The sequence below is a fragment of the Glycine max genome, chromosome 9, assembly GCF_000004515.6.
Source record: "Glycine max cultivar Williams 82 chromosome 9, Glycine_max_v4.0, whole genome shotgun sequence".
Classification (NCBI taxonomy): Eukaryota; Viridiplantae; Streptophyta; class Magnoliopsida; order Fabales; family Fabaceae; genus Glycine; species Glycine max.
The window spans coordinates 538,849-553,492 of NC_038245.2; the positions used below are offsets into that span (position 1 = coordinate 538,849).

Genomic DNA, 14,644 nt, shown 5'->3' on the forward strand with positions numbered 1-14,644 from the left:
ATATTAAAATTCATAAAATCATTTTATTCCTGTTTAAAAAATTATTTACACATGTGAATTTTTATATAATTTTTTTAAAACAATAATATAAAAAATTATATTTTAATATATGTATATATATATATATATAAAAGAATTTATCTCATCATTTTATTCTTAATTATAAATTTAAGTATATATTTAAAAACAACTAACGAGTGAGTGAAAGATAAATTCGTAAATTAAAATCATTTTACTAAATATTTTAATTAAAAATATATTGTAAAACATTTTAACGAATATTATATAGCTATATATTTTAAAATAAGAGGAAAGAAGCATTAGGACCATAGAAGAAGATTAGCAACATGGCTTCTCAAATAAATTTGTCTGTCCATCATTTTCTTTATTAGCAATTAATACAAATAAAAGGAGATTAACAATTTGATTCAAACATTTTTTCGTCTTAGGATGCATAAGGATGAGGACCATAAAAGAATCTCTTTTGCACCATGCTACTACTTCTACACAAAAAAATCTCTTCTAAAGGATAACAAATCCCTTTTACGCTCTCATTGTAGTCTATGAACAAATCAAACTTTTTTTTAGAACCTTCTTATAAAAATAGACATGGTTTTATAAAGGGCACAGACGATAGTTTAATAAAACGGTTTTATCAATAGCTTTTGAAGGACAATTTTCGAAAAAACTAGTAATTCAATGCCTGTTAATAAAAGTAAATAGAAAGAGATGAACACAATAGATTTACATGGGTTGGTCTCAATCCCTAAAATTATATCTAATTTTTAATAACTCACTAAGTTTAACTATCTTTAAAGATACAATTATTTTTTTATAAATTATTCTTAACTTTTATCTAACTAATTTTTATACTAGTCTCTTCGAGTTAATAATTCAAGTGTTCTTTACTACAAAATCATTTTTAACTTCAATAAAACAAAAGATTTATTAAAAGTAGGATTCGCATGTGACTATAGTTGTCATCTTACAAATGTGCATACAAATGAAGCAAATAATCACTATTCACAAAATTTAGAAGGTGTTCTAAGAGGTTAAAAAAGCTTATAAAAACTCGTACAAAGAGAGTTGAAATGCTTGTAAATGTGGATGTTTCGGGTCTCTAACTTCAGGACTTTAAAACTTATTCTATTTACAAATGAGGAAGTAATTGTTGTTTCTAAAGGACTTTATTTTTTTTCATATGCTTATCATTTGTTGATGAGACATTTATTGAAACATTAAATGCATGTCATCGACATGTTAAAGTATATTGATAATCACTTTGCTCGTTTTTCTTGATAATCATTCCAAATCTCACATCAATGGTTAAATCATCTTTTGTATAGTCAAGTACTCCAAAACTTGAACACATCTTTGATAAAGTTGGTAGTATTATCTTTGTTTGATTTTTCTTTTTTTTTTTCTTTGCTTTTTGATAGATTCTATGAAAAATAAGATTCTCTGCACAAAGGATCAATTGAACATAGAATTAATCATGATCATACATACTACAAAATCGATGCTTGTAATTAACAATCATATGATGGATCATTACAGACGCAACATTACTTTCGTATGCATTCAATAAATCACACTTTTTAAAACTTAATATTTATTTATCTAAATAATTGATAATCCCTGATTCATCTTATGAATTAACATTTTTATTAGCCCTTCGAAAAGAAATACCAAAAAGAGGTTTAGGGGAAACGAACAAAGGACGGTCAATTAATTAAGCTTTACTAAAAAAAATATTAAACCCTAAAATCAATTCCTATAAATGTTTAACAAATAAATCACAAAATAATTTATATTCTAAAATAATATTACATGCAACCCCTTATATTCTAAACAATATTTATACTTTTTATAAATTATTTATTATTTTAATTCTTTTAATGAATACATAACATACAATTTTTTTATAATGTAATTTTTCTGTATTATTATATTATTATGTATTCAATTACTTTTAATGAAAGGGCATATTTAATTAAAGATCACAAAAAATAGGTAGTGCTGAAACAATATTGATACTTGCGAGCAATATTGAAACTTGCAGCCAAATTAATTATCATTTGATATCGAAGTATAAATTGTTAGGGATGGGATGGGTTATGAATCTCCACCATAATTCATACACAGATCTCATAAACAATACTTGATGCAGAAGTAATAAAAATAATAATAAAAAAAAAGCACTAAAGCATCAAAAACTTTAAATTTATGGAATTTTATTTATTCATAACTCCTTCAACTAGATGATCCACACAAAGGACCGTCTAAAAAGCTAGCAAGGGATACACCTGCGTACTATATTATAGTATAGCAATCTAGGATTTCTTAGAATGCATATTAATTAATATTAATAATTGTAAGGTTTTAATAAGTGACAGCACGAGTTTATGAATCTATTATCAGCAGCCCACAAACGAGGGATAATTTTCTAGAGCATGGGATGGGAAAGATCCATGGGAAATGGATTGCCTAGAACATTATCCATGTAATAGTGTGGATGGCTTGGATCCATCACCACAAACTGCATGTCCTCTGAAGGCTTCCAGTGCCGTTTCCTTTGATTAATAAACCAGTTGTTGATTTGCTTCTGATCCAGACCTGTCGACTCTGCAAGAGCCAGCTTCTGGGATTCCTGTTATTCAATCAAAATACCATGTAAATTATGAAATACTCTATGAAATTAGTTAACATTCACAACTCATTTGAGAACGAGACTATGCATTTTTTTTTATTATTGGAACGAGACTTACATATAGTAAAACACAAGAATTTCTATTAAAAATTATTCAAGAGTACTAAAAAGTGTATTCCTATAGTATTCCACTTATTAGTGATATTATAGCATAAGTTTAACTATTAATTTTTGGTCTCTATATTTCTATTTGGCCGTGTTTGTTTCGAAGAGAAATATGTTTGGAGAGAAATTTTGTATTTTATTCCATGGGACCTACATATCTTACACTCAATTTCAATTCAAAAATTATCTTTTATTTTTCTTTTCTCTATTTCTCTCTAAACCAAACACATTCTTATTGTATCAATAGTCTACTAGGACCTTTAACTTTAGTCACAATAATAATAATAATACCACTGAAAAACTTTATTTGCGTTGTACAACCTCCAGAAATTTTCTCACATTTGTTAAACTGCCAGAAATGCCGATCCCAGCTAGTGGGATAAGGCGTTGTTGTTGTTAAACTGCCAGAAATCCTACTGTGGAAGAAATTTCTACCAGTTTAACCACAGCCAAAAAAAAATTCAGTGGTTTTAATAGCAACGTATGGTGTTGTTGGCAAAAGGCCGAAACACATTCATTTTGCTCATCCGAGGACTAAAACAAACAATTTTTTACATACGAAATCAAAACAAATATATGAACCAAATTAATAATTAAACCAAAAAAGTAAACGCTCCTAAAATTTAATTAGCCATTTATCAAAACATTAGGAAAGGAGCGAGTAATAGATTAAACATACGGATGGGTAAGGCCATTTGTAATGTCTGTTCCACCATTCAAGTAATTGTTGCCTTGCTTCTTTAGGTAGCTTTCCTTTCTTCCTCTTCTTCATGAATTCTTGCTTCAGACTGCCCAAGTATCCGCTATACTTGCGCAAAAGCTGACCCTTTAAATCCCTGTCCTCTGCCTGGGGATCTATCATGTTGTGTAGATCAACATCCTCTTCAGACGATCCATTCCTATCACCACCCTCATTGCTAGCTGATCATCATATGAATCGATTCAATTTATGATAACATTAATTGGATACTAAAAGGATTATATAGTAAGTAAAAGGATAAACATGTTGTGATATGATTGACAAATAATTATTCTACTTAAACATGTAATCAAATACTAGTTTTAATCTTCATATCCATGGATATAAAATAACATCTATTAAAACCTTAAAGGGATTTGAATAAGGTCAGCATTTGGCTGGAGATACTCAAGTTCAACCAAAATAGATCAAATTAAACAATTGCGAGCAGTAAATAACAATTCAGTGAACTCTTAAATCAATTTAAAATCCGGGTCACTATATTGTTAAAGAGAAATCTTGGTAGCACACCACGATGAATGATTAATTTAATATTATATATTATAAATCAATATAATCTTAATATTTAGCAAAAAAAATATAAAATAGAGATAAATGAGTTGCTTTTTTCACTGAATATATAGTAAAGAAAACCTACCAAGAGAACATTGTAGGAGGATTTAAAATGATCTGAGAAAAGAATAACTGCAAGTACAACTTGCAATCATTAGAAAATAATTGATTTCACCCCATGAAAGTTTGCACTTGAATTGGTGCATAGGATAAAGAGCCGGGCGCCAATGTGAAGCATTATTCCATTCCATGGATCAAAACTCAGATAATGGACGCTCCCTTTTTCTTCAGTCCCGACAAAGTTAGGGACGAAAAAGTATACTCCTCGTGAATGTATACTTCTCCAATATGTAACTTATGAAGTGCCTTTTACCATCATAAATAAATAAATTATGAAGTGCTACTTTATCGACATGCATACATGGACGGATAGACCCTAGCTAGTAAAGCCATATAGAACCTTATTCCTATGCAGAAATTAAAACCAAGGGAAGCCAAAAATTGTAACGAAGAAAAGAGACCTAAGAATAGCTTATACCTAACTTTAAAAAAATAATAAGAATAGCTTATACCTCACACATAATCAAAGGCTTCCAAAACTCTCATGATCGTTATTTATTTAATAGATAATGTATTGTCAATATGTGGTAGAAAAATTTAGACTACAATTAACATCAATAGAGTGATTGATTTCCATTAAAAACATATGCACAGAGGAAAAAGAAATACTAAGGGAGATTTTTTTTGGGTATAATATACCAAGGGAGATATACACCACCCTGAACAGTCTTTTTGGGCAAAACGACACATTACACAATAGATACAAAGGAGACTTCCAAAATTGAAAAACCAACACATTAAGGGGAACAAGAATTAAATCTTGTAATCTTTAAATCAATAAGTGGAAGGAAAGTCACATCATTTGGCCCATACATATACATAGTTGGAAGCTAGAAAACAGTGATTCACTAAAACTGGGTCATGATTATATACTACTCATATCCAGAGCAACATGAAATAAGCTTTTACTCATTTTCATTTATAATTATTAGCATAACAGCAGTAAAGTTTGACTGACATTGATGATTGTCATTCAATTGTAGATTTCATGGAACAATCAGTATTGTGTTGATAAAACAGTGTGTGTATCCATTTCCAGTTTAATACATGCAAAGAAATTAAATCAGTAGCACACTATGGTCATAATTCTAATAACAAGTATGACAAATGCATCCGCACTTATAGTTACAGAGACAAGCGCTTTCTGAAAAAAGACAATCAATACGCATAGTCACACTTTTGAAATTACACAAATATTCTATTAGTAGTCCAATTACAGAGAATGATGAACACAAAAGTTACAGAAAACAAATAGGGCGACACGACTGAATTGAATTTATCATTGCTGTTGAGGACCAACTATCCTACCAGCTTAAACTCTTTAAAACTAACTAAACACTTTAAGAAAAAGCACAAAGGCTTGATACGAAACGATGCATATACTTGCTGATAAAAAAATAAAAAAAACGAAACGATGCATATACACACTCCTTGGGGTGTTCAATTTCTACTTTTAAAGAACTGGGGACAGGGAGGATCAAAATTCCGCTTACCACCAATCAATCGTAAAAGGTTCTTGTAACACAAAGACCTATTATCATAATAAATAATAATTTAAGTTAGTAAGTGGTAACTCATGAATCATGTTAATTCCCTCTCGCAAAAGCCCGGCCATTTGTGCTAAGTAATTTGTGCAAAGTGAAATCTAGATATTGATTACCATATCATATCTTTAACAAATGATAAAAAGAAAACTGTTTTTTTTTACAACAAAAAATATCATATCATAAACAACTATAACCGCATCATTTAGATAACAGCATCATTTGGAATTGGGATAATGAGAGAAAACACAAATGTAAAAGACAAGAAAAAAAAAAAAGAGAAAAAATATTTTTTTCTTCTATTGTTTGAATGGGGGAAAAATAAAGGAGACAAAAGTAAGAAAATCTAATCATGTTAAATAACATTTAAACCCTATTACCAATTTAACAAAATATAAAGTAAATAGCCCCTTTAATCCTTTAACTTCCCATCAACTTTAGATTATTTCTTATACAAAAAAGTAAATAGAGTAAATAACCCTCTCAAGTCCATAAACTATCAAAAAGTCATTCAGCTAGTCTCTTATAGTTTTAGGACTAAAAAAATGAGTTTCTACATAAAAGGACTAATTTGAAGTTAACCGAAAGTTATAGGACTAAAATGGATGCTTTCCCAAAACTTAATTATAATAAGGGTATTTGTCATTTGATTAATTTTCTCTCCTGATCAGAGTAGAAAATCTTTTCCACGAGTTCTACTCTCAATCGTTTTTATCCCATATGTTTTCTCACCATTCCCAACAATGAAAAGCATGCATCTCGCCAAAAGAGGTTTTTGTAGTTATCTTTTCCTTTTCCAAATGATACTAAGTTGAATTGAGTGAATAAATGATTTAGCAAATTCATTTATTGATCCATACATCAAAATGACAACGACGAGAAAAATACATATCAAACTTAATACCCTTCATTTTCTTTTTATCCAATATAAAATACAAATTAAAAAATAAAATTATTAACCATTTATATTAAAACTGTTTTGCCAACCATTATGGTTTAAGATCGAACTTAAAAATAAAAATTGTTAGAAAATAAAATTTTAATATTAATGATACGTCTCCCCTTCTGTACCAAAAAATACAAATATATTTTCGAACAATTTTCACTAAAAGCCTAATATTCATTAACCATTGCCCTACGAATACAAACTTGATATTAATTTTTTCAACCTCTTCCACTGTTAAGATGTATATATGATAGTATTTAAAACTTAGGTAGAGACAAGGGTATAAGTAAAAATACTGGATTTCTAAAGTGATAGATAAATATGAATAAAAGGCTTCCGCTAGTAATATATAAAATTGCAAGAACTATGGTAGTATGTTTTTTAGTTCTTAAAAATTCACTCTGGAAAATTTAAAAATTCACCACTTATCCCCAAAGAACTTCAACTCTTTTCTGCCACTTTTTCGTCTGCATATTACATTTCCAATGAGAGTATCTAGCCTTACCACTCCTGGGAACAACCACTGCAGAAGAAACCCTAATTCCTAGGTTATTTACCAGACCTAAATTCACCAGCAAGCTGCATTCGGCACATTCATCCATCTCTGTATTCATTTCAAGGAGAACCTTTAACAATATAAAGGAAGCAAAACCAGCCAAACCTGAGAATCCCGGTAAAATTCAAACATTGGCAAAATTAGATAGACAAGAATGTGACTAAAGTCTTATATTTCCCAAAAAAAAAACAGCTGGATATATGTCAATATCATGCACACGCAAAATGACGAATTAGCAAGATACCAAAACAGTTCATTCAACGCACTAACACCGAGAAGAGGATGCAGGTATGTACCATACCACCATCTACACTTTGACGGACAAAGCCACGCTTTGAACAAGGTCACCCATTGCTGGTATTTGAAACCCTCACATACAACGACTAGTATCTACCAGAATAAAATATATCGTTCGATAGAGAGCGTACAGCCCAATGATAGATAAAGATTTTTAAAGTTAAAAAGAAAAAGTGCTGCTTCATCAACTTTAAGCACCTTTCAATTCTAACAAAACCACACTTCCTTGAAACATCGGTATGCATGGCTAGTCAATTAGTCAAACATCAAATACCAAATTAACGTTAGTAAAAAAGCTTAGACACAGTTTCTTGGTCGTGGTTATTATTTTCCAATTAGAATTGGAAGTTTGATCACGGCATAATCCTTTAATGAAACTTCAAATTCTGATACGAGAACAAAACCAATACACCCAAAAAATTATTGCTTTTTCCTGTATACTTTTTAGATATGCAGAATATTTGAGAAGATAGAATATAGAGAGAGGGAGAGGGTCATCACCAAAGTCGGAGGAAGAAATTGTAAGATTTTTGAACTGGCACTCGATCCTTTGAAGGAAGAGCATGGCTTCCTTTAAGGGTTTGGAGAGTTCTTGCTCATACTTTGTGAGCATCTCACAGTAAGCCTCCATGAACTGATCCAAAGCTGGATCTTCACCTATGCAGCTTGATCCAGCTGCTGCATCACCACCAGCCATTGTCGCTGCAGAAGCACATGCTTCTTCTAACCTTGCCACCACTTCAGGCGGGGCCCCAACCTGCAAAGGAACGTGTGAAAACTGAAAACCATGTATCACCAAAAAAACACATGATATAATTAATATTACCATGAAGCAAATAACAGTCTTTATCACTTCTGCTTTAAAGGGTTTTTGACTTCTTTGCCAAAACTCTCTTTCTTACTATGGAACATATATAACTTATCAACATAGTGATTATATTTTAGTAGAAAGAAACAAAAAACAAGTCCACAGTACACATGCCATACAACTCAGATCCGAACTTGCCAAAGAAAGGGAGTGTGCAGAAACTAATTAATTAAGCATCGATCGTTTTCAACCACTGAGTAAAAACCTGTCTACCTTTTTTTACACAAAGACGGGGTGTTGGGGGTGTGCATATACACATCACACAAGAGGAGTTAAAATTAAGCTTTTTCTTCTTTTGCTTTTCTAACCTTCTGACAATTGACGTAAGCTGCCAAGAGACGGTGATAGTGAGGATGAGCCATGATCTTGGCCTTGACAGCAGAAGAGGAGGAGGAGGAGGAGCTTCCATTGTTGTTGTTGTTGCCGTGGTGATGGTGGTGGTGGTCACTCTCCATGAAATAGTACCCTAACCCAGTGTTGTTGTTGTTATCATCATCATCAGTTTTGTTGTTGTTGTGATTATTGTGGAGCATGATAGAAGGAGTTCCAGTACTGTTACTGCAGTTGGGAATGAAGAGACAGTTTGTGTTTACATTATTATTATTACTAGGATTTATTGGATGATGACCAGCGTGATGGGAAGTCACCAAAGGCATCATCGTCATTGGGCATAGCCCACCACTGTTGTTTTCTCCAAAAGCCAACAGATAAGAAGTGCCATTAGAGCTACTACTACCACCCTCCATAGCTTTTGCTTGTCAACAACACACACACACACACACACACACACACATTCACTGTCTTATCCTTTTTGCCCTACCACCACCCTTGTGTAGAATACTCACTAGCTAACCTTACAACAAACCAAACAAAAACAAACACGACACACAATTCTCTTATTCTCTCTCTCAATTTTATTATGAGGGCTCTCCCGGGTTTTATGGTAAAAGAGTATCAGGCTTTTTACAGAAAATCCTAAATAGTGATAGTGGTGGCTATAGTCAGTTACATGAAGTAAGTAGTAAGTGGTAATAGAGGGTTTGGTTTTCTCACTTGGCTTTTCTGGGAAAGCCTGCACAGGGTTTTTAGGTTAATCTTTCTTTCTTTCTTTCCATGCCACTAAGTATGATTCTAGTGGTTACACGGTTACACCTGTGAGTGAGAGGACACAGCAGAACGCACGCGGGGCACACTGAGAAAACGATGAGTTAGTGGTAGCGAACAAGAGAAGGGGGGCGAGGGTTCATGTAAGGCACTGCTACAAACAAAGGCTTTTACCTTCCCAATGAAAACTCTCCCTCTCGTTTCCTGCACTGCCACTGATACGCTGTCATTCCTGGCATAAACACAAGAGAGAGAAGGAACGATCGATCAAATCGAGGAAGAGAAAACAAGTTACCTACTACTGACCATGAATGGAGAAAGAAGAGATAGATAGATATATAGGTTTATGTTTATGTTTATGGGGCACGGAATCAAAATCTCTCTCTACACTTTGATGGCAATCCCTCCACTCATTTAATATTCTCACCCTATTTGTCCTCTTCTCACCACAGTGATTCAAAAATTCTCTAGTCCCACAAACAAGTACCAACATTTAACAGAACATTAGGTATTTTATTTATCAAACCTAAATAATTGGTTCTTGCTGTTAGCTCCAAAATAGAAGTACTTTGTGTTTTAACATAAGCTGGAGTAATTCATTATTAATTCTTGCATAAACATGAATATTACTCTATGATGATGATGCTTCCTTCTCTCTCTACTATGTAGTGGTAGTTGCTATGGTAGCATATAGTATATGATCTAATCTAATACGTACGATATAGTAGAATATAATTAACCATGGAAAAAGCGCGCCTGCAGGTGAGTAAATAAAGCTGGTAAAGTTTGTGGGACAGTCCGAATGTCTCTTCCTCTCAGCAATCCCTTTTTTTCTCGATCTATTTAATTCCAGCACCATAGGTTATATTATATCTCTCTCGTCCATAATATATAATAATTAATAAAGAGGCCTAGAGTAGCATCACTTCCCGTAAAATACCTTAGTGAAAGGCACCTCCATCAGGTTACGTACACATTGTCGCTTCCCATTGTCCCCCTCTCCCGGTTATACTCTTCTTTTTTTCTTGAGACTAGTCAGAGTACACTTCAATTTGAAATATAATTTGTTTTCTATTAAAATGCCAGTAAGGTATGATGTCATTTTAATAACAAATCATTAATTCAGATGATAGTAGTATATATATTTCATTTTTCTATTACAGTTTCCGATAAATATTTTTAACTTAAATATGATAACAGCTCCATAATGATCATATTTATTGTGTTAGACTAAGTAAAAATTTACTGTGGGTAATAATTAATCAGATTATAAATGTTTAATAACTTATGGTAGGTATATACGTTGATAGTGTATGAAACTGTTTGTACATGGATTGACTGATACTTTTTTATTTGGAATGCAGGATTGATTGATACTTGAAACGTACGTAGGCTTAGTTCTTGAAAGTTCTACTAATAAGTACTAGTATTTGAGGTAGCAATAGCAACATATCGGTGATAATAATGACAACACAATTAAATTGCATTTGCAGGGCAGGGAGCTATTTACTAAGTGTAGTGTAGTGAGCAGGTGAAGGTCTAGGAATCTCCACAGTCTATCTCGCCGTGAAATGACCAGTGACCACCTCAGGCTGCTCTGCAGCTAAGTTTTATGTTTCTCTACCGATTTCTGCATCTTTATTCTTATTGTATCCATTAGGGATGGCAAAGCGGGTTAGTCCGTGAACTCGCGAATTGGCCCGTCATTTAATAAAAAAAATTCAACAAAATAATAAACTTTTAATTAATAGCCTAATACCTAACACAAAATAGTATTCAATAAAATAAAATAAAAACTTTCAGCAAAATAACATACTTTTAGCTAATAACAAACTTTCAGCAAAAAATAAATAAATAAAATTAGTCTTCAAATCTTAATCAAAAAAAATATTTAAACCACAAAAAATAATAATAGTCATCAATAATAATTAATAATAAGTTTACCATGATCCAAGTACCAATACCAAGCAACCAAATCACAACACAAAGTCATAAATTAGTCTTAAAATCTTAAACAATACAAAGTCATTAAACATAAACCAAATTAAAAGTCTAAATCATAATAAAAGTACAAGTCAAATAATCAATTATCATCTAACTTATCAAGAACATTAGATGCAGTCTTCGAAGAACTTCTCTCCACTTTTGCATCTTTGTGAGCTCCCCCCTCATCATCTTCATAACATTAACAATGAAAATCAATTGAAAGTAAGAATACTAACATGTATGAAGTTGTATCAATATAAAAAAATAATTACAATTAGATCAAATGAATTATCATCAACAAAGTCGTGTTGTCAACTAGAAGTACAAATAATTGCTTCCACATTTTTAGGCAAAAGATGGTTCTTATACTTGTTAAGAACCAATGCTAAATGAAGATTCAAAAGCAACTCTACCAGTAGGAATGCTCAACAAGTCCCTAGCCATTACATAAAGATTTGGAAAACATTGGCTATTACTCTTCCACCATTGGAATATATCCATGTGCTCAGTAAAATCAAAATCTAATGATGGTTCATCCAAATATGTATCAAGTTGACTCCTTCCGGTTTTATTAGCAACTTGAAGCTTGCACAATTTTAATTCCTAAAATGATAAGGAAAAAAAGGTTTGAAACATATATAATAGAAAAGAATAAAAAGTAATTGAATTAAAATGACGTCTGAAAATAAAATAAGCAACTTACATAAAAAAAAAGGCTTGGTTTGGAAGAAGTAGTTGATGAAATTTGATTATGCTTACACTTTTTAACATTTGAAGCACAACTTTTGCTAGAATATTAGGAGAAAAACATGTACAACTTGCTCTTTATTTTCTCCAATTTTATTTCCCAAGTAAGTGGATCTTTTCATAACAATAACCCAATGTTTCCAACTTAATCCTTAAATGCAAGCACAACAATTTATTAATCCCAATACTTATCAAATTTCTCCATCATTAGTTAGTCATATCCTTAATAACTTCATCCTCGTGATTCATACAACCAATCAAAAGGCATTGAATTTTTCAAACTTGTAAAAAATACAAGTTGGAAGTAGGATAACTTGTGCCAGAAATTAAGGTTGTAATATCATAAAATGACAACAAGAATATGCAAATTTTTTATGCTTTTTTCCACTTTTTCTCCAAAGGGAAATACTTGTAATTTTAATTAACCAAGTGTAAACTTCCCAAAATACACTGATATTTAAGAGCACTTTTAAGCATCAAATAAGTTGAGTTTCATCTTGTAGGAACATTAAGACATGACCCACTTAATGCATCAATGTCACCAAACTTTTGAAGACATTGTTTGAATTTCATCATTCTACTCTTAGAACCCCTCACATATTTAATGCTCACTCTAATTTGATCCAAGGCGTCATCAAGTACCTTTAATCCTTCTTGAACAATCAAATTTAAAACGAGAGCACAACAACACACATGGAAGAATTCACCATCAGATATCAATCCATTTTTGCAAACCAAGTTGATTTTTTAAAGTATCTTGCATAACATCATTAGCATAAGCATTATCCAAAGTGATTGAAAAAACCTTTTCTCTATTCCTTAATCATGCAAAAATTCATTAATTTTCTTAAACAACTCAAAACCATTGTGAGGGGGAGGCATATGACGAAAGTTAAGAATCTTGTCATTTAACTTCCAATTTAGGTCAGCAAAATGGGTAATCAAAGTTATGAAACCCTCAGTATTAATAGATATCCATAAATCAGAAGTTAAACATATCCTGCCAAAAATAGCACACAACAATTTTTTAATGATGGTTTTCTCCCTCTCACATATTCTCAACATATTAGCCTTAGAAATATTTCTAGAAATTGGAATTACTTCAAAACACAAATAACTTATCAAAGTCCGAAACTCTGGATGCTCAACAAAAATGAAGGGCAAATTACACTTAATCATTAGATTATGCAACAATTTGTGTGCCACCATTTGATCTATCTTCTTGGCCTTCAACTTCCTTTGCATGTCTAAAATCATTTGACTCACATCTTCATATTTGTTTTTTTCACATCTCACAATATGACGATTTAAATGAGAAGTCCCATATTGTTCCCCATCTCGCCTCTAGCCCGGTGGGTTTGCGGGTTAGGTGGAGAAAACCATGACGGGCTAATGAGTTGGATTTTCTACACTCCCAGTCAAATTAATAATTAGCTAACGGGTGAACCATTTAATCCGACCTACTTTGTTATCTCTAGTACCCAGTAACCACATTTCAAATCTCGATAACCTTTAGTCAAATAATTATTTTTTTTTATGAGCATACTACTAGTAATATATAATTTTAAAAGTATAAAGTTGAAAAACAAATGATGAAAGTTATTATGATAAAGGATTCCCGAATTGTAATTATTTTTTTAACAGTAAATAACTATTTCCCTTAATTTTAAGTTAATATTTTTAGATTAAATTTTTAATGATTTCAATTTCATCTTACATTTTTTTTCTTAAGAAATCTTGCATATTAGTTAGTATACTATCGTAATTATTTTACATTTCAGGACCTTAAAAAAATTACATGACAAATCAAAATTACATGTTGCGGATATATATTTAACAAAAAAAATCACCAAAATACATATTTTTACATTAGCTTCTTTTTTTATCCGAATCTAGTCAAATAAATAAAATTATATCGAGAATAAATATATATATTTTTTATCAAATATATAACTTTATAAGGATGTACTAATAACGTGGAGGTTTTTCATATGTATTGTCTACTAATCATAAATTATATATGTATAATAGGATTATTAACTTTTCTAACCGTTATTTTAAAAAGCTACATCTATATTATGTTTTAAATTAGTATATAATATAATAATTTTATATCAACTGTATATTAAAATTATATAATCTTTACATGTTCCATTTACGGATTTTTTTTACCCAAATTATATAAAATTACATTTTTCATGTTTCTTCTTACCTGTATATTTTTGGTTTTTTTTATTCAACTAAAATTGCACCAATGTCATTGCCTCTTGACGTTTTTAATAAATGAGTTAGGTGAAGCCATAAGTTCTTAGGTCGTTTAACTTATTTTCACTCCTATGTGGGTGTAAG

General features: G+C 31.3%; 1 protein-coding gene across 2 annotated transcripts; it reads right to left on the bottom strand.

Moving 5' to 3' along the window:
• Window positions 1-2,226: 2,226 nt before the first annotated feature.
• H1 (homeobox protein SBH1) lies at window positions 2,227-10,038 on the bottom strand. 2 transcript variants are annotated; one of them, NM_001251129.1, is made up of 4 exons: window positions 8,767-9,359; window positions 8,092-8,347; window positions 3,495-3,736; window positions 2,227-2,650 (listed from the first exon to the last, which is right to left on the bottom strand). In NM_001251129.1, exons 1-4 carry the CDS (start codon window positions 9,202-9,204, stop codon window positions 2,447-2,449), a joined length of 1,140 nt encoding a protein of 379 aa, NP_001238058.1. In that variant the 5' UTR covers window positions 9,205-9,359; the 3' UTR covers window positions 2,227-2,446. The 2 variants fall into 2 exon arrangements, with proteins under 2 accessions (NP_001238058.1, XP_014617039.1); XM_014761553.3 differs by lacking the exons at window positions 2,227-2,650; window positions 3,495-3,736 and adding an exon at window positions 4,385-7,398 and having other exon boundaries at window positions 8,767-10,038.
• Window positions 10,039-14,644: the final 4,606 nt, after the last annotated feature.